Genomic DNA, 25,258 nt, shown 5'->3' with positions numbered 1-25,258 from the left:
GCACCCGAAATGAATGTGGCAAATGTCTTCACTGAAAATAAAACACAATTATGCTGGTGTAATGGCCTGCATATTCCCATCGGAAGGATTATATTATAATATTGCAACTAGGCCTCTGAGTCTTGCAGTGTAGGAAATTTTTTTTGACATTTTTTACGCTTTTAAATCATCATGAGGGATTTTGGCCTTGCTGCGTACTAAAATGTGATCATGTCAATCAATTTGAATTTCACAATTGTTGCCGGCTTAAAAGTATCGGGCCTCTTCATTATGCGCACTGGGCCGAGGACCACTTGATCACGTCCCCTTGGTTACCGCATAATCAGGAGAGTAAACCACATATGCACTCAGGTAAATTAGCCGCCAGGTGTTTGATTTGCAGGAGAAAAGCTTGCTGTCATCCAACTCTTGCGCTACCCTGTTAGCATGACACAAGAATAACATCAGACAAAGGCAGTGGGCTTGTGCTGCTTATTTAACCTTGAGAATTTTCCCTAAGTAGATTTCATGGCTGGTAATCTGTCAGGATCAGCCACAAGGGAGGGCCTTCACTTTCACTTGACATGGTTGTCGTCGTTAGAAGGTGGCATGGCTTTTGCTTGAATTCCACACTTGCCAATGACAATATGAAGGATCTGACTATTTCCTGCAGCCAGCCGCGTGTGCAGCTCAGCTAATACGATTAACAGGCGGTTGCTAGGTGACTGCCCCCGGAAAAGACCTATTTCTTTGAAGCCTGGCTGCTGTCAACAGACACCGTTTGAGAACAGTCTTTGTGCACGCAAGACACAACCAGCACTGACCTGTACACGCATTCCGTTGCCATGGAGATTCTAAGGACTCGCGCAAAAATGAGTCATACAACTCAAGTTCTTCTTATAAGCTTCATCATTCCACGAATAACAGCGGAATACATACACAAGGAGACCAAATAATTTTACCACACAAAGTCCACCAAAACCAGGTTTGCAAGTCGTTGCAAGGAGAAAAAAGACAAATTTGACACAACACCATTGAATATCAAGTTGAAATCAGCCTGGCTGCTTGTCCACTCCTACATTCGCACGTCTCCCAGGCCCAATGTGGCTGAAGCAGTGATCCCATTTCTGCATAAAAGACATTCTAATTAACCCAGATGTTGATATTAATAAGATGAAAGCGAGCCGAAAAATGGGCCACTTTGAGTGGAGGGCCTGATTTCAGAAGTAGTCATACTAAAGTGGGACACTCCTCCTCCTCCTTGGACTGGGGAATAAAACTTGTTTCTAAATCAAAATACCCCCCAGGTCTGTTTTAATTAGTCCCACCTCTCTTGAGGCCCAAGAGCGATGAGAAACTACGAATGTCTAAAAAATAAAAAAAAGAGATTTTTGTATGGCGACATTTGTTACCACTCGAGGTTTTGCTTTATGGAATGACAAATTATTTCCTGGCTGTTAACATATGAGATATTAAATGAGACCTATTCACCAAGTGCCAGTGGCAGCCTGCTCTTGACAAATACGTGTGCAGGGTTGGAGGGGAAAGGAAACGAGATATTTTGCGCTGGGACATGATGACTTTATTCTGCACAGAGCAGGCATTCGCCAATGCCTGAAAAAGCAAGAAGGACATGTCAAGGAGTTCTCCCTACATTCCCAGACCAAACAGCAAATAATCATGACAGAAGAGTCTGGAGTTCTTAGTGGCTCAACCATACAGGCTACTAACAATGCAACTTCAATTTCGGTTAGTTTAAAACGGATAAATCCAGAGGCAGGAACTTTGCACAGTTCTTGGCACCACAGTGACACGCTTTCCTTTGGAGCGTTCTGCTGGCCTGAACGGCAGTGGCAGTTTGTTGCACCAGTCCAGATGTTTGGTTTCCATAGCCTCCCGAGTAGTCGAACGTTAGCTCCTCCTCAACATCGATATCCCGGCCAGCAAACAGTGCCAATCTGGGCACCAAAGAGTGTGCACGAACCGGGACCATGAACAAATTGGGTAAACAGGAGTGGTTTAAAAAGCGACCAATGTTTCCCACAACGGCCGGGTCTACAAACGTCTCCGTGATGGAGCCTGAGCCCGCGTGCTCCCTTACAGCAATGATGTAATTATTTTCCTCAAACGTCTGCGCAAGTTGCCTTCTTCGTGCCTCCTCAAAACCGATGACCTCCCCTGCATACTCGCACACAAATGTCCCACGCGGGATCCTCTGAAGCGTCCTCACACCCCAGCCCCTGCTGCTAGTGGAGAACACCTGCAAACGTAGTCTCAGCCCTCGCTGCACCACTCTGTTCAAACAGGTGTCACTGCAGGAGCAAAGGGCATTACACTCAAACACCGGGATGGAACGAGCGCCACCCGATAAATTCATGCTCAACAAGGAGCCGTGGCTGGTGTAGGCTTGTCCGTGGGTCTGCAGGCAGCAGCAGCTCTCACGGGTGCATGAGTGTGACAGGCAGGAGCATCCAGTAAGTGTGACTTCACTGGGGTCAACAGGGCATCCTGGTCCTTCAACGTTGACAGGAGAGTACTGAAAAACACAGGACACTTTTAACATTCTGTTGTTAGGAGAAATAACAAAGAATTGAAGATATATATACTGGATAATGACATGCTTTAGCTCTGATTTATGTCCAGGTTCGTGTAATGACCCCACGTAGAGAAACAAATGAAAATGAAATGGCAACTAAATTCAAGATTAACCTGATTATAACATTACCTGGAACACAGGAAAAGTATGCACCGTTGAATCCGGTTTGAATGAAATAATAACATCTTCAAGGCCGTTGCTTAAGTCAACATCAGAAGCATTCATTGCCCCAGTGGGTACTTTGTTTACCGGTTCAATCATTTCCGGCAACATGTGACAAAGAAGCTATTTCCGGTTATTTCATAGCGACGAGCTTCTCCTAGCGGCTTATTTGAAACATTACATTAGTTTAAGTTTGGTTCTGAGACAATAGAAATTTGTCGCGTTGTTAAAATTAAACAATACAATAATTACAGCATTACGGCCATTTACGTCACTCATCCGAGGATCTCATCCGACTTATTTTTTCCACATTAATGTTTTGTAGTAATAACTTTGATCCAGCAGAGGGCAGGCTTGTGTAGGGAACTGCTAGATAAACATCAAATGCAATCGATCTATTGTTGGGTAAACTGTGACTTCTCTTGGAAGAAAACCTTTCAAATGACCTTAAATCGTCTTGCTAGGACGACATTCTTTTGCTGATGTATTGCTGCAACCCAAAGGAATAATTAAGACCACACAAAGAGCCTTTCAAAGTGTTTCTAATATAAATTGCAATCATCTATTCAGACCCGAGTTGACCTGAGGTGAGGAATAAAGTATGATGCAGTAAATGAGGGCGATGTTTCTACTGCAGCACTTTGAATTGTTGGAATAGACATCTGTCTACATTGCTTCTTAAAAGTAGCAACAACTTCAAGCCTGTGTGACAGCAATGTGATTCGACACATCTACACTGTGAGTGTGCTCCAGGCTAAAGGAAAACTTTTTAATTGGGCCCTGAGAGAAAACACCAGAACAATCTGTCCAACAATTGCTCTTGGTTTGAATAGAAAACTGAATTGTGTCCTGTATGGAATGTTCCCCCAATGCTTGCATCAGTTTCCCTCGGTACAAGTGTGAAGTTTAGGCTACACTTTCAAAGTAAAAGGGGCTGAACTTTGAAAAGGGATTCATTGGGTTATTAATAATACCTCAAAACAATGCGAGCAAGAACAGGAACACTGCGTTTTGAAAGATGTTCGCAAATATCATTTTTTAGATGTTTACATCTATCACATATGTAGTCCAATGACAGAAATACATTATATTGAGTATCTATTCTTCAACGATGATTCATTTGACAGCATGGAAATCTACATCCATTGTTACCGCTCTGTTAACAAAGTCTCAAAATAAAGTTGCCTCATTATCACAGGTTTTGGAGAGTAGTTTTTCAGTTCAGGTGTGCAAGTCACAAGGCACAGCCATTTTCCCCCTGGGTCAGCATCACACTGGTCCCATTCTCAGCCATTGAGTCCAAGGTCACACACACCCAGCGTGAGTGTCAAGGTCTCATGCATATGGATGACAGACACTCCATCTACCAAAATGCTCAATGCAGATTCACACCCTTCCTTTTTTTTTCTCATGATATGACATCACCTTTGCTTGTTGATGCAGGGTTGACCATTTAATCTATATAATAATACTGTATACTTTAGCTGTATACTGCAATTTAACGAAGCCGATGAGGTCGAAAGAATAAAGTCAATGGTCAGAAATGATATTTCACTTAGAGCCAGTGAGGAAACAATATTTGAACACAAATCATTTCAATGGACACCACTCAATATGCAGTTGCTGCTACTTGTTAGATGGACTCGACTGGCCCATAAGGTCTGCTTTTAAGCTCCATCTGCCAGAATTGCTTGGTGAGGGAGGGGGGGGGTGTAAACAATCCTCTTTTGCCTGTGTCACCCTAATGTGTTTAAAAGCTCTTTATTATACTTGTGACTGAGGAGCAGCAGGTCTAATCGCCCCTTTTGTAAAGCATTTACTGCTTAAAAGCTAAAGGCTTGGACTATAATATGAAATGGCGGACTATGTTAGCCAGCTTTGCGATATGACTTTATGATGGATTAGCTCAAGCCTCGAATGTATTGCATCGTGCCGCAGAATAGATTTACATGCACAAACGAATGGGGTTACTGATATATATCACCAGGTTTTGCAACACACTTAGAATTTCCAAGTCTGTTCATATTTAGAAAAAAAATGTTTGTTTGGCTTATGAACACACAGTTTTGACTCATTAGATGTTTTCCTATTATCCATATTCTAAAACAGTTTCAAGTTATATATTGTTAAATAGTTTTGAATGTATTTCTCGGGGGTGGGTGACCCCCATTTTTTTTTAATTGACACATGACTGACCTTTTATCAACAAGACCATTTAGTTTGAAATCTACACTTACAAATATGTTGTGAAAAGCTTTGGTTGTTTCTTTGAATGGATGCCACACAGTATTATGCTAATGCATGTCAAGGAAAGTGTGTTGTTTATTTACGTTTAAGTGTATAAATTACAATCATACACACCACACTGATCTGATCATTCAGATTATATGGATTATGGACATTTTAGCATGACACAAAAAAATGGGATTTAGCCTCAGTAAAATGTGACTAACATATTTAAGCTTCAACAGACCTTTTTATTATCCAATCGTGTAATTGTGTGTTTATCATCTGTGAATGAAATCTATTTATATACAATGCCATGCAACTGAATGCAAATGTGAACTGCACATTGGAAATCAATGTTACAAACGGCCAAAAATGTAAAATATATATATATATATATATATATGGCTAACATCCGATGAATCAGCCAAAATACTTTTGCATACATCTTCCCTAAAGCCGCTAAAGTGAATGGCTGACTTCTGAGAGTGTCCCATAGAGAGCATGCATTTGGTTACTAGGCAGATGTTATTAATATTTCAAGACTGTGTTCTTGTGCATGTTCTGGTGTAAATTCACTTCTCGAGTGGTGCGAATGGCGCACCCCCTTTGGGGCCCTGTGATGTCATCTCTGGAGGCAGATGGTCGCACTGTTATGCTTGCGCTCAGTCGACAGACTACAGAGAAACCCTCTTATTGAAGGTTTTCTTATTCATATTCCAAATAGCACACCCTCATTCAGGCAGAGTAAAGGAGCGCTTTTCAAAAACACAGGACTAAAAAACAGCAAGGAATCTAATCTAGAAATGAAGCCATACCTTGAAAAGGTGTCAGAATAAAATTTAAAAAAATCAATCATGCTTATTTTAGTTTAGCGATGCACCTAAGATGTCATACTTGGTGTAAGGCCGAGCCCGGACAACCACACAGTTTACTCGATAAAAAAAGACAAGAGAAGCAATCAATTGCAGCACTTGATAGTTTCAAAACAGAACGGCTGTTCATTTAAGCAAGGCGTTATCAGCACCTTCAGCTGCTCAAACTTACAAAGGGCCTAAATATAAAACCAGTGCTGGCAAGATTTTCTTTTTCACTGAGCTACACACTGGCCCAGATACATCAAACTGGTGGATGCTTGGGGCTTTAAAGTTGATCAAACGACACCCAAAATTTTTTTTTTTTTCTGCTTGTATTAGCTGCAGACATGGCTCAACTTTACACTCGCATCATCAAATTACACTCGAGAGAAGAAACGTACAAAAAAAATTGCATTGAGACTATCCCTGTCATAACCTATAGTCAGAAAGTTGTTCATTGTATTATGCATGAGTATGTACGCTTTGCTGAATTGTAGAATGATATGCTCTGTGTGCATGCCTTGTAATTGACATGCATTCAACTGAGACAATAATATGGAAAATTCAGGGATGGAAAATGAGGCAACGAGATGAGGCAGGGTGTCCATGTTGTTCATAAATAATATATCAGTAGAGTGTAGTCCATAAAGGGTGGATTATATTTGAAGGTGTATAATTTGATCCTATGCTCTGGCCATCGCTATGTTTACAATAGTAGCATTGGCCAGCAGCAGTCTGACCCCCATCCCATCCCAGCCCACCCCGCCCGCCCTGGCCCAGACGCCCTCTGCCTCCTTTGTTCTTCTCCCAGCAAGCTTGAGCAGATGGTGCGCTGCTTGGCTTGGCCGCGCCTGACAGACAGCCGCGCACAGCCAATCGGCTGCCGCGGAATCAGCTGACTGGCGTGGTCAGCGCCAGGTGTTTTTATCGTTTGTTTTGCTCCCCCATCCTCTCCATCTGTTGGTGGAGCGGGACGACCATTCCTCAGTGGAGGCTAGCAGCAGGTTGGCCATCCATCTCTCCGCAGAGCGCCATGCGGCACCGGGACTGATCGGGTGGGACGCGCACGGCCAGGGAGCGGAATAAACGCTTCATGATGCTTTTGTTGTGACGAGGCAGTCACAGACGTTTTTGGGCTCCGTGGATACGCGATGCCCTTTGGGGAGGAAGGACTGGTGCGTTAAATGTCACCGAATTGGAATGACAAGGTGAGACGCCTCGGAAAACGCGGTCTACTGTAATTGTTCCAAAATGCATTTGTTGTAGAGTGACTGAGTTATTAATTCCAAAATGATGTGCAGTTTGTTTTCCTTCCAGTAGCGACGGTGAGCTGAGGTTTTATTTTGGATACAGACGCACTCAAGGGCATGCGTGACCACCAATTGAACAGTCAGATCATCTAGCACTGAGTAGACTTATTCATCAAAGTGTCAAGTTTGCAGTTAGCTCTACTGGTTATTACGTCGACTCGGCAATGCGTCAAAAACAAACTTTGATGTCTTTGCCGCACTTGCTGTGCCCCGCTGCAGGAACTGCACGCGTGCGCAACAACGTTCTCCAAATGTGATGATGTGATTTGCATAATCATCACAAAAGTGTATTTGAGCAGATGTCTGCTGTGTTTCGAGAAGTTGGTGTGTAGCCTTTCTGGAAGATGCTGCTGCTGCTGCTCAGGCTAATTGGGGTGGCGGGGTGGGGTGCTGGTAGGGGGTCCATTGTGGATTGTCGTGCTTCCTACCGCAGCTGTTGCACGATGCTGAGCGAGGAGAGACAGTGACTGTGTCATTTTGACTCTGAAACAATCCCTCACTTTTTTTTCACTCAACACATCATTTGAAATCAAGTCACCCATGAATCAAGAGTGCTTTACAAGCAGGTGTCTGCGTCTATCAGGATTTTAGGAGGCAGCAGGGCCCCCCTAAATGACACCCTCCCACCAAGCAGTATTTAGATCTCAAGGGTGTAAAGCAGAGAGAGCCAAAGATAACAGTATGGGGGGGGGGGGGGGGGGGGCAGGGGGGGGGCTTATTGAGCCTAAAGCCTGGAACCATTATTCATATAAGAAGGGCTTTGTCCTCTGCTCTAAAAGTCTCAGAGACAACAGATGTAGTTACAGTCCAGGTCAGATGATTTCCTTTGCCATTATGGTAAATGTTTTCTCACCTGTCCTGCTGCTGTTTGGTTTCAGTTAACAGGTGGAAGTGGAAGTAGATCGATGGAGACAATTTCATATCCTACTAACAACATACTGAAAATCACAATATACCACTTTTACGAAGAGCGTAAGACCTTGAGTCGTTACAGATAGCAGGTACTGATATTTCTTTTGTATTTTTATTTTGGAACCTAAAAGAAGAAGAAGAAGAAATCTTTGACTTGTGTCTTACTCACTCAGAGCTTTATGAATAAATGAACAAGAGCAAAAGAGATGGTAGCCGACCTACAAAACATTGTTCCATCATCAAACATTAAATTGTCTTCAACGGGGACCTCGCTCAAACCTCGGTAGCAGTTACATAACACTATCTGCACGGAAGAACTTGAAATGAGCCAACATTTTCGAGCTCACTTATTCTGAGATTTGTTTTTCTTCATAACTAGCACGCATGCATATGTAAGTATGTATATGTAAGTATCACGTGTTGTAACCCGAGAACATCACACATGCTGTACTTCTTTACATTAGTCCACTGAGACTGTAGATTTTGTAGTGAGCAAAGCAATTAAGCAGGTTAAAATCAATCGCATGTCATTAATGGTGAACGGCTTTGTTGTCTTCAAGCAGCGGGGATTTAATTGGAGTCACGTGACATGACACAAAGCCAGTCGACTTGATCAGAAGGTTCCGTCGGTCTTCTATAAAACTATTTCATACAGGTAGACTTCAACAAAATTAATGAATAATTGATCGATTGAACTTTATTCATCAAACGAACGAATAAATAAATAACACCCATTGCTGCGCCCCGGTGCCATTGGGAATTCCGAGGGTAAGAAGTGATTGCTCCTGTCGTTTTGGTGCTGTTGCCAGGTAGGTTTCATTGGGAAGAATTAGTCAGCTCTCTTGCTGGAAAGCCTCTTACGAACGAGCTGCTTAAGATTACCTTCACCGTAATGCCACGCGGTGCGGACATGGGACCGTGCTGGTGCAGACCCGAATGGAACTGTTTCCTTCTTTGTTGAAGACACCTTACTGAGTAATGGGATCGCTCAGGTTTTGCTGCTGTTAATGCTAGCGCAAGGTGTTTGTCAAAGATGGGTCGCTAACTTAATCCTCTTTGAGGGATATTGGCATGGATGACGCTGCTGTAACCGTCTTTGTTTTTATGTCAGATTTTTTTTCTTGATGTAAAAAACTTTCTATGCTGCTACAGTTGTTTTTAAAGTGCTTCAGAAAGAAAGAATTGGTTTCAAATATTTTATAAAAGTCATCTGTTTAAATGGCGCCTTCAGTAAGGTGCCCCATATTTAAGATTGGGAAAAGTTACGCCGGAAGGAACTTCACACTTATGTAACAAATCATCCAACAAAAAGCATGGTTGAATTTTTTTTCTTGCCCTACATTCATGTCCTGAAGTTTTTCGCATTAAAATTTGAGTTGTGTATCTTTCCAGCATGGTTCACAAGAATGTCTAATGATGTTCAGTGTGATGGGGATGCTGGGCTCAAAAAGTTAATGATCAAGTCCTCATGGGCCTGCTGGATAGATGAAAGCTCTCCGAGGATTTTCAGCCATTTCCAAGTAGTTCACAGCAGCGTTCTGGGCTTGCATCATAATGAGCTGACTTGCAGTCTCAGAACTGTTGATGCTGCACATAATTTATTGCCTTACATGAAAACGAGGCTAGCGATTGTTATTGTTTTCCGTAAATTTGTTTCATTCGTGACATGCTTAAGTATTTTAAAAAAATCTTCATTGATTCACAATCGCTTTCATTTACATTTGTTTTTCTCTTCAGATTATTCTGCTCCATCAAGACACCCCAGAGCGCTTTCGCTGGACTCCAAGATACATCGGGTCAAAATCTGGTTGATGACTGTTAGCTCCTTTCTTCAAAAGTCACCTGCCCCTCTTCCAGTCTTCCTATAGCATGGCTAGATGGAGGTTGGGGTGCTTTGCTCCAGGCCAGATGTTTGCCGTCCTGGTTATGCTATCAACAAGCACATCTGATCCACAAAGCAGCGACTGTCCCCAGCTATGTGTGTGCGAGATCCGACCCTGGTTCACCCCACAGTCCACCTACAGATATGCCACCACCGTGGACTGCAACGACCTGCACCTCACACGCATCCCTGGGAACCTCTCCAGTGACACTCAGGTTCTCTTGCTGCAAAGCAACCACATTGCCAGGACCAGTGAAGAGCTGGAGCAGCTTTTCAACCTGACAGAGCTGGATCTGTCTCAGAATAATTTTAGTAATATTTGGGATGTCGGCCTCACAAATATGTCGCAGCTCACGACGCTTCATTTAGAAGAGAACCAGATTGCAGAAATGCCTGATTACTGTCTGCGGGACCTCAGTAATCTGCAGGAGCTCTACATCAACCACAATCAGATCAATACCATTGCTCCCAAAGCTTTCTCTGGACTCCATAATTTGCTACGGCTTCACCTTAACTCCAATAAACTGAGGACCATTAACAGTCAGTGGTTTGAATCCACGCCCAATCTCGAGATCCTTATGATTGGGGAAAATCCTATTGGTGGGATTGTGGATTTTAACTTCAAGCCTCTGGGAAATCTGAGAAGCCTGGTCCTGGCGGGTATGGATTTGACAGATATCCCCGGTAATGCCTTTGTGGGCCTCGACAACCTGGAAAGTCTCTCTTTTTACGACAACAGGTTAGTCAGAGTTCCTCAAAAAGCCCTTCAAAAACTACCCAACCTCAAATTCTTGGATCTGAACAAAAATCCGGTGCGCAAGATCGAGGAGGGTGATTTCAAGAACATGCTGAGGCTAAAGGAGCTGGGTATAAACAACATGGATGAGTTGATTTCGATAGACCGCCACGCTCTGGATAATCTTCCCGAGCTCACTAAGCTGGAGGCAACAAACAACCACAAGTTCTCTTACATCAGCAGTCACGCCTTCCGTGACGTCCCGGCCTTGGAGAGTTTAATGCTGAACAACAACGCGTTGAACGCCCTCTACCAGACCACAGTGGATTCTCTTCCCAACCTGCGTGAAATCAGCGTCCACAGCAACCCCTTTCGTTGCGACTGCGTTATCCAATGGATGGCCGCCAACAAGACGACTGTCCGTTTCCTGAAACCCATATCCATGTTTTGTGCCACGCCGACAGAGCTAAGAGGTACACGAGTGCAAGACGTTTTTCAGCGAGAGCCGGCGAACCGGTGCTTGCCCATCATTAGCCAGGACACGTTCCCCAGTCAACTCGACGTAGACATTGGCGCTAGTATCGAACTGGACTGCAGAGCCCTGTCCCAGCCCGGACCAGAGATCTACTGGGTGACACCGACGGGAGCCGAGGTCATGATAAACAGCCCGTCTGATAAGTACCGCCTCGGCAGCGACGGTACACTGAGAATTTCCAATATTCGGGTGGGAGATTCCGGCAGGTACACCTGCGTGGCTCAGAATTCACAAGGAGCCGACACACGGGTGACGGCCCTGCGGGTGAACGGCACTCTGCTGGACAGCACGCAGCTCATGAGCATGTTTGTCAAACAGACGGATTCCCACTCAATTCTGGTCTCTTGGAAGATCAACTCCAACATCTTGACCTCTAACCTCAAGTGGTCGTCCGCCACCATGAAAATCGACAACCCGCACATCACGTACACTGCCAAGGTTCCCGTGGATGTCCACGAGTACAACCTCACTCATCTACTCCCGGCGACCGAGTACGAGGTCTGCCTCACCGTCTCCGACATCCACCGCCAAACGCAGAAGTCATGCGTGAACGTGACCACCAAACAAACGGCCTTCCCCGTGGAAGTTTCCGACCAGGCCACCAACGTGGCTCTGGCGGCGGTCATGGGGACGATGTTTGCCATCATCAGCTTGGCCTTCTTGAGCGTATACGTTGCCAAGCGCTGGAAAAGGAAGAACTATCACCATTCCCTGAAAAAGTACATGCAGAAAACTTCGTCCATACCGCTGAACGAGCTGTACCCGCCTCTTATCAACCTGTGGGAGGCGGACGGAGACAAAGACAAAGAAGGTTCCTCGGAGAGCAAACCGAGCCAGGTGGACACCACACGTAGCTACTACATGTGGTGAAAGCAAGCGCTGGCTTTTGGACAAACATGTCAGAAGCACATGACGCCAGATATGTGCATGTACAAGTAAACTACCTTATATCTTTTTTCAAGCTTTCTTTTCTTTGGTCCCAGACTGGGCGACATTTCCTGCTCCTTAGTTTTACATTTTTAAACTCCTGTCAATTTTGACAGACACTGGCAGCTTTCTTTGTCTGACTGAATAAAGTAGACACTTTGTTTGATTTCTAGTACACCTTTTGAGAACACAGCATGAGCGTTGTCACCGATTCAGTAGATGTGCTAAAGCCACACGTTTGAACTTGTTTCTCAATAATGCAATCGTTCTCCTGTAAATGGACTTCACTCTTGACTGTAGAGCACTGAAATCTATCTATGAACTCCAAATGTAAGCAGATTGAGACTTGATATACTGTCTATTGTTAGCTCTTTCTATGTCATGTTATATCAATGACCTCATTTACTTTTTGTACATTGATAATCACGTTTGATTCTGACTTTGTTTGCGGAGCAACTACCGTAAACCAGCAATAGAAAAATGAATGTTCTCAACTAGGTGAAACAATGTAAGGCTTTCTACATTTCTTGAATACTTTTTATCTTGCTAGAATATGTCTACAATCACTTGCTTATTGTTGTTTACACACATGTTGAAAAACATATGAAATAAAAATGTCTTTGATCTTATTTTTTCAAATCGTGATTTCAACCAATTAGTTACAATGGTGATATTGTATGTACTATATTTTATTCAGTATGATGGTGCAACATGTAAGCTCATTGCTTACCTTGAGTTTTTGGTAGTGGTGTAGAAATTAGTTCCCTGGGATGATTCCCTCCACATCCTGAAAAATAGTTGCTCAATCATTCGTAGATATAACACATCATATCGAATCCCAATCCCACTGAATCAAGCCGAGTCAAATCGTTCCCCATATGAACATTTTCAACAGTTTACAGGCAAGTGTCCGTGCCAGCATGGAGTGATAATGCTGAAGCGTTATAAATTATTTTTAATGGGATCATTTAGTGCGCAGATCACAACAGACCGTAAAGATCATCTCCATGGAGATGCGCTGGGCACCAACCCTACAAATCAAAATGGATAAAAGTGGAACGGAGTCACATTAGCAATGCTTAATTAGTTGATGGCAGCAATGGCGGTTGCTCTCTGGTGTCTACAGAGCGCAACATGTTTTGATTTGATTTCTCCCAAGGGCGAAATGTAAATGGTGCAATTCCAAACATGTATTTACAGAAAAGCACAATGTGAACAAACATGACAACACAATTTTCACCGCATAAAACATGATTGCTCTGAATGACACCCAGCAGGATGCCGTCTCGGGTAGAGGAGGCGGCATCCGGGAGGCTTTTCGTCAGGAAGACCTTCAGTCTTCTATGTGTTCTGTCAGGTCTTTGAAATTCAAATGATGTCTTTCACTTTTAGGTCTCACCGATCGCTTTGAAAGTCCTCATGAAAGCAAAGCAACGGCGGCGACGCGACCGACATGAGCTGAACAAGAACAAAAAGATATGATGCCAAAATAGATGACAGCGCCAAGCTCAAAAGATGCAAACACATGATCAAGTATTTGGAAAAGGGATGTGACATTTTTGTGTGACTGAAATAGATGAGTCGGACTATTTTTGTACGGATACTGTCTTGTCTAATATATTATTGTTTTTGCAGACTGGAATTGAATTTTTGATGTGGGATATGAGAAAAAAGATATCTCAATAAAATATAAATAGCTCACATAAAAGCCATATACCAAGGAGCAGCTGTGTTCAACCCTGGCCCAATGGCAACGGTACATGACGAAAGGTGGTCATCAAGACTACGTCAAGGCCTAGCCAGACGTTTTCCGTTCATTTTGAATGAAGGCGCAACCATGTCAACTGTGCTGTCAAAGTGTGACGTGATTGAAGTTCAACTGGCACATTCGACGAGTCGTTTGTGCTCCATTCAAAATGATTGCGTGCAAATGTAAGAACAATTATCTCAATGTGGCTGTTCTGCAAAATGTTTGACACGTGGCACAAAGTATACGTCCAATCCTGAAGACAGAAATGAAACCCGGGACATTCCAGAAAATCAATGATTCAGCACATAAGAATTTTTTCTATGCAGTAAGCGATCAATTATTTACGTTGCGATTTATGCTGTGTGCATCAGTTGGCGAGATGGAACATTCCGTTGAAACATCGTTTCCTTGTTTGCTCACCATGAACAAGTGAAACTTGCATTGACCTTGCACAAACGGGAGTGATCCAATACAACAAGTGTTTGAAAATAATAATTGAGCAGAGGACCACACAGCTGAGCGACATCACGGTTGGTGTCAAATTGGAGCGCAACCGATGAATATTCTTTGTGGTTGTCATCATGATGACAACCACAAATAGAGAAGCTGTCTTATCAAGTTAGCTGTGCTCATCTGGGCATCTCTACACTGGACATTTAATGAAGCGCAAGTTTGCACAAATGTAAATTATATTAGATAGATAGATAGATAGATAGATAGATAGATAGATAGATAGATAGATAGATAGATAGATAGATAGATAGATAGATAGATAGATAGATAGATAGATAGATAGATAGATAGATAGATAGATAGATAGAGACACAGAGAGAGAGAGAGAGAGAGAGAGATAAGATAAGATAAGATAAGATAAGATAAGAGAAGATTAGATAGAGTTCAGGAAGGAACGGGATTTTGTCGTTTTTGTATTTTACACTACTGACACCTTTTGGCTACTTTAGTGAAGCACACCTTGTAAAATGACAGCATGGATGTCATTCAGTGTGCAACAAGCTCTCGCTGTTGGTGCACAGAAAATAACCATCAAATAATCTGCTGGCCTATCAGAGGCAATGATGTATTTACCACTTCAATAGTATTCATTTATTTCCAACAGTCAATAAGCCCCCTTTTAATCAAATTTCAACTTCTGCGAGTTGCCATGGCAACATATTCTTCCTATAGGGCCTTCTTAGGAAAAAAACCAAGAGAGCTGGCAAATATACAGATATAAATTACAGATGTAAATTTCGGGCTATAAGCCGCACCAGCTAAAATTTGTGATTTTGTTTTTGTTTTATAATCATATAAGCCGCACGTGCGCACGAGTTATTTACAAAGAAAGACAGAACACCGAAAGCCTTTTTAAAGTTTTAATCACATTAACATTTCGTTGTAGACACGGAAGTAACAGCACTAGCTGGGCTAAACTTTTAATAGCATGAACATTTTGTTGTAAACACGGAAGTAACAGCACAAGCTGCGCTAAAGTTTGAATAATATTAACATTTTGTTGTAAACACGGAAGTCACAGCACTAACTAGTCGGGTAAAAAAACAAACATACCAGTCAACAAAGTCACCGAGAGCCATCTTTGTCTTCATCCTGTCCACTGAAACCAGCAACATCTTCCTCCTCAGTGTCCGATTGGAATATGCACGGAAAGTTGTTGCATGATCGCGTAAGGATTTTAATGTTTAATTCCCATTTGTAAGAGAATATACACAAAGATGATTGTCAGGAAAGAGATGATTATTTAGGGACGCATAACTTTTATGAACATAACAGCGGTCCACAGCCTTTTTGTGAGTGTATAAGTGTATTAGTCATGAGAAAAATCACGGGAAAAAACCCAAACCGCAAGGTTCAAAATTTTAGAAAAACGTAGCGACTTATAGTCCGAAATTTACGGTACAGTATATCACTTAGTATAGAGTCAAAGCAATATTAGCTATGACATTGGAAAATGAAATTGAAGTTGTTCAATGCCCTCCCAGGCTTAGAAGAGTAAGACTTGATAGTCTGGACTTTATTGAGGGTTTCATTAATGACTCGGTAAATCGGCAGGGACCTGCAGCAGTGTTGTAAAAATCAATGGCGCTGCGGTCTTTTGTCACATTGCTCCTGAAACCTGCCGTGATTTTCTATTGTATTGATTTGCATTTTGTGGGCTATAACTGAAGCTTCTAGAAGTGTGATTGCTTGTTCAAGTGGGTAACTGCAGTTTCCGTGCTATCTGAGCCTCTCAAACATTGGAAGTGTTTACATTACAGCTTTCACATCTTTTCACGACAAAGGGCACAATGCATATTTGCTTATTGGCAGTGCATTATTTTTTTTATACTTATGCTTCTGGTAAAAACAAGACAAAGCCATTAAAATACTGTAATCGTTTTGAAAGTAATTGCACAATCATCCAAATGTTTGTGTTCATCTAAATGGATTGGCGCACATTCACAACATCACAAATCTGAACATTGCTATGAACTTAAGCTCAGTGGCCTAGTAGTAGAGTGTCCGCCCTGAGACTGGAAGGTTGTGGGTTCAAACCCCGGCCGGGTCATACCAAAGACTATAAAAATGGAACCCATTGCCTCCCTGCTTGGCACTCAGCATTTAAGGGTTGGAATTGGGGGGTTAGATCACCAAAAATGATTCCCGAGCGCGGCGCCGCTGCTGCTCACTGCTCCCCTCTCCCCCAGGGGATGGATCAAAAATCACATGGGGATGGGTTAAATGCAGAGGACAGAGCCCTTTGAGACTGCTTGTGATTTAGGGCTATATAAACTTGACTTGATTGATTGATTAAGTCATACACATAGAGGCCATAGAAGTTTACAATCAAATATGAACGCTTACAGTATATTGTAAAATATGCTGCATGTGGGTGATAGTTCAATTCAAAGCTTCCCCCCCAAAAGAAAAATCCTCAGAAAAGAATGATTAATATTCTTGCAGCTTCTTGAGAACCTGTGATCATCGCCATTTCCCTCTTTGTCAGTTGGACTTACATGAACGCTACATTTACAACATTGAGTTCTGCTACATGAATGAGCACATCTAGATTATGTTCATGATTCTGTGAAAAATATTCTTCTGTTTTAGGACTTTAATAAGATTTGAAGAATGTTTCAAAACAGCTACAATGGAGGGCCAAACTATGATTTATTCACAGTGTAATGCAGCACTACAAAAAAAAAAAAAATGAAATGAAGTTTGGCTTTTTAACTTTCATTTTAAGATTGTCAACTGCCGAGTTTAGACTGTTGTTCTGCCAGAAAGGTGGGTGAGGTAGATAAATGTTTGGAGTCTGTCAGGTTCTTGAGATTGATGAAAAGGGGACTGACCATGATTGGTTCTTCCTGCATTGATCCACACCGATGAGACTTGTGGCTTCTGGAAAACAGGCCCGTCAACCTCTTGGGAAACTTGGCACTGAACAGCATGTAGATGCAAGGGTTGGCACAGCTATTAAGACTGGCTAGGAGCATCAAGATGGTGAAGGTTGGATCTGGTAACACGATGAAATTCCAAGGTGAGTGAACAACTACGATAGAATTAGCCTATATACAAGGTTTTCACACAGACTACATTTGTTTTTCTTTCTTGGCCTTACTTTCCATGGGCGCCTCTTGGTCCCACACAGACCACAGTTGCACGGTGAAGAAAGGCATCCAGCAGATGATGTAGGTGAGCACAATGACCAGGGTCATTTTTACAGTTTTCGTCCTTGCCTTGGACAATCCAGCCCCGGCAGATATCACCACATTGCTTACGTCTTCTTTCAGAACGTACTGCGACTTAAGGCGGAGGTTGGAAGAGTACACAGCGTGACAAACGCGCACTTGGCACACAATCACGGAGAGAACGGGCAAGACGAAGATGACCAAAGTGGTCCACGTCACGTATGCCCTCAAGCCCCAAGGAGTGACAAATATGGCCCAGCAGTCATACACGCCCGGAGACACTTCAAGGCGGGAGAAAATGAACAGCTGCGGGATGGCGCCAAGAAAGGAGACGCACCAGGCGGCGCTTACGATCCTGTTCCAGCGCGCACGGTGCCTCCGAAAGGTGACCATGGGATGGCAGATTGCTTGATATCGGTCCACGGTCATTGCCACAATCATGTAAGTGGAGGCAAACATACCGACAACCTGCAGGTACTTCACCGCGCGACACAGCACGTCTGGACCTACAAAGCGGTCAGTAATGTCCCAAATGAGCTGCGGGCAAACTTGGAAAAAGACAACCACCAAGTCGGCGACGCACAGGTGGAAGACAAAGACGCGCATCCTGGACAGCTGCTTCCTCGTCTTCCACAACATCAGCAACAGTCCCGAGTTGAGTGCTCCGGCTGTGATGAAGATGATGGAGAGGAGCGCCACTTCCACTCGAGCCAAGCGCTCGTCCCGGGGCTCGTTTTCGTCAGGCTGCAGCTTCTCCGGAGGGAGCTCGGTGAGGTTGTCGCTCGGCCAATCCATCACAGCGATGAGGCGACAAGTACCCCAGATGTCAATTGGATTATTTCTGCTCACATCCAGGTGTTGCGCATCTTAAACGGTAGTGATGGAAGAGAAAGACACTTGCACGTTTTCACTCGTCTCTGCGGGAGGGAGGAGGAGGAGGAGCGAGCTCCTCGACGTCTTTATGAATGGAGGACTCGCAAAGAATTTTGAATCAAAATACCAACACAAAGCCTTTGTGTTGACAACCAAAGTGGGATTTTGCATTTGCAACTTTTGACACTGTCACAGATGTGCAGTGTTGGAAATTGACATATCCAATTAAAAGACTTAAAACTCATGTCTGATTCAATCCTGCAGTGAGAGGACTTTATATTCTGCCATAATGTTCACTTTTACTTTGGACAAATACTACAACTATGCCTATAAATCAATTTGGAAATGAAGATACAGTCATCACCATGTCCTCAAGGACACATTCAAATTTACATCCTGAAATATATACATCAAATAAAGTGGCCCAACACAAATAAATCTATCACAAGATGGATAGAACATGTTTATAAATGCCAGACTATTTACAGGAAAAATAAATACTGGCTTGTGTCCAACGTATCTTCCCAGAAAAAAAAACTTTCCACTTATTCCATTTAAGTGATGAAACCGCAGACAAATATGCAAATGAAATGCGACAGCGCTTATGTATTCTCTGCACGGCGATGTTGATTGCGGCATTATTATTATTATTTTTTTTAATGTTGGTGTCTAAAAGCTGCCCCATGGTCTCAATTAGAAGGAAATTGCATTCATCAATGACGGTGCATGTCTCTGCTAATGTGCATGTGCTATGTGCGCGGGTCCATTCAATACTTAAAGCAAACACTGCTATAGCAAACTTGATTCCAGAGTCTAAACCAGTATTTACCGACACACACACACGGCATCGGCACATCAGGACTTCACGTAACTGAGAAGTTCGTCTTTGTCCATCCGATAATGACTTTTCTTCCAGATGTCTCGCAACTTCTGTAACGTTGCCCCTATCTCCTTACCCGTGATGATGCCTACTTTGCGGAGATCGTGTCCGCTGATGGGGAAGTGGGGGACGGTCCACGCGTTGAGCTCCGCTAGCAGCTCGTGCTCACCTTGATACTTGAGCAGCTCGCTCACTTTGCTTCGAGTATCCAGTTCGCGAGTCTATGGAAACAGCAAGAGAATTACGTTAGTGAAATGCACTCAACGGGACACCAGTCAGAATAAAGGCTGACATGGAGAGGAAGTTTTGGAGATGCCAGCATTCAGCCTGATGTTTGCAAGATCTGCGAGCACTTCCCAAACGTGTTGCATAACATCACACTGCTAGAATAATACTTGTTAGCTCATCTCCATCTGTGCTTATTTAACATGCAAACTGTTACCGCACACCTGGAGCTGACACAAACATGGAGGGGGAAAAAAAAAAAAAAAAAAAAAAAAAAAAATCAATGACCTAACCAACTGAGAAACTTTTGAAAATGAAACCCAGTAGTTAATAGTGACCAAACACTAATGAATTGAAATTGATTATTTGTCACATGTTTCTGGCAACTCGACAGCAGTGAGCCACATAAAAGCCTGAAAAATAAGCACAAGATTCTTTTTTTTTTGGCACAAAACACATATCAAGAAGATAAAACTTACATCTATGATGAAGTCGGTAAAGGTTTTGAGGCCATCTTGCTCGTCATCATTCTTGCGAAGATCCTGTCTGTATTTAACCAGAAACAGAGCCAGCGTCTTCTCTTCCTTGGACACCTTCAGTCGAAGGTCCATTCTCTCAACCTCCTCCGAGCGGCGGCAGAGAGCTGCGAGGACGGTCATGGGTTTGGGAGAGTGACCTTTGGTGTTCCGGCACACCCGCTTCATCTCCTCAACGTTGCCATCGGGAGGTAAACCTGAGGACAGACGGAGAGAGAGAGACTTTTGATTTGAAAGGGGGTGGGTGGGGGGGTCTTAAACACATTTGCCAACAGATGTGATTAAAGAATGGCGCTCTCGGAGCCCAAACAGATAATGCACCGCTCAGGAATGAGAATCGATCCACTGCCTAGTCAGTCCATTATGCTCACAGACAACCAAAAAATGGATTCCTTGTGTTCTGTTAGAAAAGACAAGGCCACGCGGGTTTCCTGGAGTCCTTGCGCAATCAAGCAGCCTCGGTTCTTTCAGGCCAACACAAAATGAGGGCGAGACTACACACTTTAGCGTTTCACAAGCGACTGTGGACTGATTGCATTTGAATTCATGGCCACATATCGCGCAGCATGTACTGACTCAAACACAAAGCAGCTGGACACGAGCAATGAAAGGTGGAAAGAAGGTCAAATGAAATTAATTTCATTGAAACAGAGAACTGGAATGCGCTTTTGATAAAAATATCAAGCAAATAGGCACAAATCCGAGATCGCCAAGGTTTCAACTCAAGAGCCCATCTCACCCATGTAATGTGCTAGCTCCAAGCTGTACATCATCTCCAGCAGTTGAGCGGCATGCTGGCCAATCACAATCTTCTTCAGCTCCACCCATATGCGCTCCCCTGAAATAGCTGCAAGCCCGCTGCCATTGGCTCGAATGGCCTCCAGCGTCTCAGGCTCGTGTTCATCGGGCTTCAGGGCCACCTTGCCGTAAAATCTGTCGAGAATATAGACGAGCCCAAATGATTACACACGTTTTAGTATTAATCACCCGAATCAAAGTAAACCAGCCCACCTGAAATAACGCAGTATTCTTAAGTAATCCTCTTGGATTCTTTGTTCCGCGCTGCCGACGAATCGAACTGTTCGGCTCTGGAGGTCATTGTATCCTTTGAAATAGTCATACAACGTGCCGTCCAGACCTGCAAAGGGACAACATGTCAAGAGAAACGAGACAATGTTGCTGAACTTCCACTCCAAGTCAAGTTACCTAAAAACATGGAATTGATTGTAAGGTCTCTTCTCTCTGCGTCTTTCTGCCAGTCGGTGGTGAACTCCACTTCGGCATGACGGCCATCAGTTTGAACATCCACCCGCAACGTTGTCACCTCAAAATTCTCATTGTGAATCTTAAAAAGATCAACAAACGAACATAGTGTCATTGGAAACTCAAGTGTTGTGAGAGCATGATGACTGGGAAAAGGGCATCTTAATCCAACAATAAAAGAAATAAAATGAAATTAGTATGCACTTACATGAACTATTTCGTCTAGTTTTGCCAGGCTATGAATGATTCCATCATTTTATGTCAACCAACGCTTACCCTTGCTGTAATGGTCCCATGCTTCTCTCCTTTATTGTTAATCATCCTGATCCCGGCGTCTTGGAACATACGCTTCATCTTGTCAGGTGTCGCCGTGGTGGCAAAATCTACATCTTCAGGCTGCTTTCCTGACAACAGGTCCCGTACAGCACCTCCAGCTATTCTCAACTCATATTGGTTCTTTTTAAATGTTTCTGACAAGGTGAAAAACACAACATTTTAGAGGATGGTGTCCCCGTGAGCCCATACATCCATGTACCGTATTGGCCCGGATATAAGACGACCCCGATTATAAGACGACCCCCCCCCCCCCCTCTTTATCAATACTCGAGTTTGGAAAAAAAGCCTTTGTCTAGACCCTGAATGTAAGACGGCCCCCCCCCCCCTCCCCTTTTCAATTTTATTTCAATGAAAAAAACCTCGTCTTATATTCGGGTCAATACGGTATATTAACCAATGAGGTGCGAGTTCTCCATTTTGAAAATTGATCAAAGATTTAAGGTTGACTATCCGTTTTTAATTGAAAACAATTTAAAGCTAGGTTTCATTAGAAATATTATTTCAAGTATTTTCAGGCAAAATCATTTATTTTAGCATCCAAGCATTTTGAAAATGTTGGTAACCTAGCTGAGAGTAAGTAGCCAATTATAAGTGACTAAAGAGCCAATTGTTGACATCCTGACCTGCAAGTTCGTTCAGGCCATCGGTGAACAAAACCTTGAACTCGCTGCTCTTTAGTTGCATTGTGAAAAGACTCCTCCACGACAAGCACGTCCGACCAGGCACTCGAAGTCTCAATAATCTGCTCCACATCTGTGCAGACAATTACGCACGTTAGAGTGCATTCATGCCGCCAGCAGCCACGCGTACAAAATACACCTTTTTTTATCTCAAAACTTTCAAGAAACATAAAGCTTCGACTTGCATGCCTATATTAGAGCAAACCTGTCACCTGATCAGAGTATTAATGTCTTCGCTTAGTAGTTGCCATCGTTTTTCTGTCAATGAGGTTAAACAGGAAGTTTGGTGAGCTCAAGTGATCACTGACCAATAGCAGGGCTTGCGTGGAGCTCTCGTAAACGTAATAATCTCGCGAGATCATTTTTTTACGATAGTCCCCTTTGCCTTGCTGTCAGATTAGTCGAGTGTTAAGGGTAAAATGGCAAAAGTAGAATTGACGCCGCTAAGACCGTGGGAGGATTTCTTTCCCGGTCGGGATAGATTCGCCAAACCGGATCTGAAAGATATGGCCAAATGGAATAACAGAGTTGTTAGCAACTTGCTCTATTATCAGACATATTATTTGGCAGTCGCTGTTAGTGTTTTTCTTATTGTCGGGTAAGTAGCGTTGCATTTGCTTCATCATGGAAGCAGCCGAATACTTCGGTTGAATACCATGCCAGGTTTTGTGTGCGATGACAGCGACATGAAACCAATGCATTCATTTTCAGACGCTTATCTGTTGTCATTTCCTTGACGACTGAGCTGCCTGCAGGACGCTATCCCAGATGACGTGCATTACTTTTACGTGGAGTCTTACATAAGGATGCTATTAATGCCAATTGGGTATTACTCTACATTGTCAGTAAATATCGGTGCAAACAAAAAAACCTCTTTGAATTCAAGTAAAATGCTCCATACTTGCATAGTTGGGATATAATGCAATAATCGAATCAATCGGATTCTAATCAGGAGTCTTTCTTTGCCCCAATTTTGTTTGTATGGAGCAAAAACGTGTCAACATTCACTATCTTTAGTTGTGAACACCAAGATTGCACTTTGACACAAGTTACCTCTAATCTTGAAACATCAATTTTAGCACGTGATCAAAACTCAGGCCATTTATGACCCGTATCTTAATTGTAATAATTTGCTTTCACCACTTGGTCGCGCTAACGACCAAATTAAAATCCACTTGTCAACCATCAGACCTGAGTAATGAGTGTCCTGTCCATGTGTCTTGCAGGTTGCTGAACCCTTTGGGAATGTTCACCGCCATGGCTGTGGTCTTAGGGGTCTTTCTGGTTTCAGTGTGGGCGGCAGACAACAGAAGCGCCATCAGGAACTTCAAAAGGCAGAACCCCTCAGCTTTCGTGATTGCCGTCATGGTGGCGAGTTGCATGTTAATAGCAATTCTGGGGAGCGTCATGGTGTTCATGACAGCCATCACTTTACCACTCACATGTAAGTTACATACAGCAATTTGGGATCAGTGGTTCCCAACCTTCACTCAGCCACAACAAACAAAAATGGATACACAAGTTGATTCTGTAGCTTTTGTTGAGAATTACAACAATCAATTTCCAAACTCTTACCCCTACAGTGATACTGGCCCATTCTTCTTTTCGCCTCCGCAACATGAAGAATAAACTGGAGAATAGAATTGAATATGCTGGGCTCAAAAAGTCACCAATGGGGATCTTCCTGGAGTCTCTAGGTCAGCAAGAGGAGAACATTCAAAAGATCCAGACCTTCCTAGAGGCCAGAATGAAGGAGTGACCGGACCGAGAAAGGACAACGCACACCAGTTTATGTTTACCAAAGATCTTGACTCCGTTGTGTTGATTTGAACCGACCCCAACAAGTTCCCTTATATTAGGAGGAGAATCAAACATCATGCTAAACCCACAGGGTATCCCACTCCTACAAGACTACTCCCTAATTCTCAAATCTGTCTTGTATTACTCACAGGCATCAGCCTTGGCCGTTTTCCCTGAAGTCAAACTTTATTTCAAGGCACCAAAAATCCACATGGACAAATGTCTTTGCCAAGATACTCTAAAGATGCTATTGTTTCAAGTATTTGTAATCCCACATCAAGTTTGCTTTAGTACTCTTGTGAATAGAACTTCAAATTCTTTGCAATAAAAGAGAAAGTACCTTCTTTGTCTGGAGCCACGATGAATGGAATACATGAGTCACATCACTGTGTCAACGTTCAAAAGTGAAGACTTCAAAAGCCTCCGAGGTCTTAAGTTAAATCCATCTGTAGTCTTTCATCTTGACAGAGGCCTCGGGGTGACTGATTAGCTTGGCCGATGTTAATCGATGGGCTACTCCACATTATAGCGCATAGCAGTGATCAGTGTGTGGTGAATTCTTATCACCCATCTCGAAATATCAGTGGAGCAACACATCAGCTTCTCTGCCCATCACTAGTGCAGAAAGGCAATGTTAGTGAAACCGAGAACGCTAAAAGAAGGAAAATCAATTGGCTTCCTATCAAACTCATTCAGGGTTCTTGTTTAAATTTAAGACAGTTTAACCTTCAACCCTTCCATATGAGGGTTGTTTATTTCCATGCACTTGGTGAATTTGGTGTGCATAGACATACCTTGAGATGTTTTAAGAAATGCTTAGTCCAGTTTAGTGATCACAGCAAGCACCAACTGCTGCAGCAGATCTTCAGTATGACATATTGTGCAATTTGAGAAAGTCCTGGCTCAAGTCAAATCATGTCTCTGAGCACAGTGCAGGCTCTTGTTTTCGTGACTACAGCTGCTCACGCCTCCTCGTAGCGCACGAGTGTGCACACTCGACAGGTGTCTCATACGCAAGTCAGTGCAAGAAAGTACTGCACAATTTTCACTCCAAGAAAAAGTCAACGCACACTTCGGTCCCTCAACGGGTTACACTGTACAGCTTAG

The 25,258-nt window shown here is 43.2% G+C and overlaps 5 protein-coding genes across 6 annotated transcripts; 2 read left to right on the top strand and 3 right to left on the bottom strand.

Annotated features, from left to right (window-relative positions):
• Positions 1-1,538: 1,538 nt before the first annotated feature.
• Positions 1,539-2,854, bottom strand: setmar (SET domain and mariner transposase fusion gene). The gene is made up of 2 exons (XM_085923744.1): positions 2,705-2,854; positions 1,539-2,515 (listed from the first exon to the last, which is right to left on the bottom strand). The coding sequence occupies exons 1-2, from the start codon at positions 2,846-2,848 to the stop codon at positions 1,730-1,732; spliced, it is 930 nt and encodes a 309-aa protein (XP_085779870.1). The 5' UTR covers positions 2,849-2,854; the 3' UTR covers positions 1,539-1,729.
• A 6,976-nt stretch (positions 2,855-9,830) lies between these two features.
• On the top strand, positions 9,831-12,731 carry LOC147048833 (leucine-rich repeat neuronal protein 1-like). Its single transcript, XM_085923725.1, has one exon. The coding sequence runs from the start codon at positions 9,912-9,914 to the stop codon at positions 12,063-12,065; it is 2,154 nt and encodes a 717-aa protein (XP_085779851.1). The 5' UTR covers positions 9,831-9,911; the 3' UTR covers positions 12,066-12,731.
• A 4,386-nt stretch (positions 12,732-17,117) lies between these two features.
• LOC147048832 (vasopressin V2 receptor-like) lies at positions 17,118-18,353 on the bottom strand. Its single transcript, XM_085923844.1, has 2 exons — positions 17,489-18,353; positions 17,118-17,383 (listed from the first exon to the last, which is right to left on the bottom strand). The coding sequence occupies exons 1-2, from the start codon at positions 18,351-18,353 to the stop codon at positions 17,118-17,120; spliced, it is 1,131 nt and encodes a 376-aa protein (XP_085779970.1).
• A 250-nt stretch (positions 18,354-18,603) lies between these two features.
• trnt1 (tRNA nucleotidyl transferase, CCA-adding, 1) lies at positions 18,604-22,672 on the bottom strand. 2 transcript variants are annotated; one of them, XM_085923735.1, is made up of 8 exons: positions 22,564-22,672; positions 22,295-22,424; positions 21,612-21,805; positions 21,279-21,417; positions 21,084-21,210; positions 20,812-21,005; positions 20,016-20,269; positions 18,605-19,532 (listed from the first exon to the last, which is right to left on the bottom strand). In XM_085923735.1, exons 2-8 carry the CDS (start codon positions 22,422-22,424, stop codon positions 19,287-19,289), a joined length of 1,284 nt encoding a protein of 427 aa, XP_085779861.1. In that variant the 5' UTR covers positions 22,564-22,672; the 3' UTR covers positions 18,605-19,286. The 2 variants fall into 2 exon arrangements, with proteins under 2 accessions (XP_085779862.1, XP_085779861.1); XM_085923736.1 differs by lacking the exon at positions 22,564-22,672 and having other exon boundaries at positions 18,604-19,532; positions 22,295-22,557.
• A 37-nt stretch (positions 22,673-22,709) lies between these two features.
• LOC147048830 (PRA1 family protein 3-like) lies at positions 22,710-24,495 on the top strand. The gene is made up of 3 exons (XM_085923749.1): positions 22,710-22,949; positions 23,578-23,795; positions 23,935-24,495. The coding sequence occupies exons 1-3, from the start codon at positions 22,771-22,773 to the stop codon at positions 24,108-24,110; spliced, it is 573 nt and encodes a 190-aa protein (XP_085779875.1). The 5' UTR covers positions 22,710-22,770; the 3' UTR covers positions 24,111-24,495.
• Positions 24,496-25,258: the final 763 nt, after the last annotated feature.

The sequence above is a fragment of the Syngnathus leptorhynchus genome, chromosome 11 (assembly GCF_054491065.1).
Source record: "Syngnathus leptorhynchus isolate UIUO chromosome 11, UIUO_Slep, whole genome shotgun sequence".
Lineage (NCBI taxonomy): Eukaryota > Metazoa > Chordata > Actinopteri > Syngnathiformes > Syngnathidae > Syngnathus > Syngnathus leptorhynchus.
Note: the sequence above shows the minus strand (reverse complement) of the source record. Positions and strands in the feature narration are given on the sequence as shown.

Bases quoted from the DNA above. Each gene is read 5' to 3' on its own strand.
- setmar (XM_085923744.1), bottom strand. From the start codon at position 2,848: ATGTTGCCGGAAATGATTGAACCGGTAAACAAAGTACCCACTGGGGCA. The intron at 2,516-2,704 runs GTAATGTTATAA...TGTGTTTTTCAG, and splicing joins ATACTTTTCCTGTGTTCCAG to TACTCTCCTGTCAACGTTGA.
- LOC147048833 (XM_085923725.1), top strand. From the start codon at position 9,912: ATGGCTAGATGGAGGTTGGGGTGCTTTGCTCCAGGCCAGATGTTTGCC.
- LOC147048832 (XM_085923844.1), bottom strand. From the start codon at position 18,353: ATGGATTGGCCGAGCGACAACCTCACCGAGCTCCCTCCGGAGAAGCTG. The intron at 17,384-17,488 runs GTAAGGCCAAGA...TCGTGTTACCAG, and splicing joins CCAAGAGGCGCCCATGGAAA to ATCCAACCTTCACCATCTTG.
- trnt1 (XM_085923735.1), bottom strand. From the start codon at position 22,424: ATGTGGAGCAGATTATTGAGACTTCGAGTGCCTGGTCGGACGTGCTTG. The intron at 21,806-22,294 runs GTCAGGATGTCA...TCACCTTGTCAG, and splicing joins TGGCCTGAACGAACTTGCAG to AAACATTTAAAAAGAACCAA. The intron at 19,533-20,015 runs GTAAGTTTTATC...CTGTTTCCATAG, and splicing joins TTACCGACTTCATCATAGAT to ACTCGCGAACTGGATACTCG.
- LOC147048830 (XM_085923749.1), top strand. From the start codon at position 22,771: ATGGCAAAAGTAGAATTGACGCCGCTAAGACCGTGGGAGGATTTCTTT. The intron at 22,950-23,577 runs GTAAGTAGCGTT...TGTGTCTTGCAG, and splicing joins AGTGTTTTTCTTATTGTCGG to GTTGCTGAACCCTTTGGGAA. The intron at 23,796-23,934 runs GTAAGTTACATA...TTACCCCTACAG, and splicing joins CATCACTTTACCACTCACAT to TGATACTGGCCCATTCTTCT.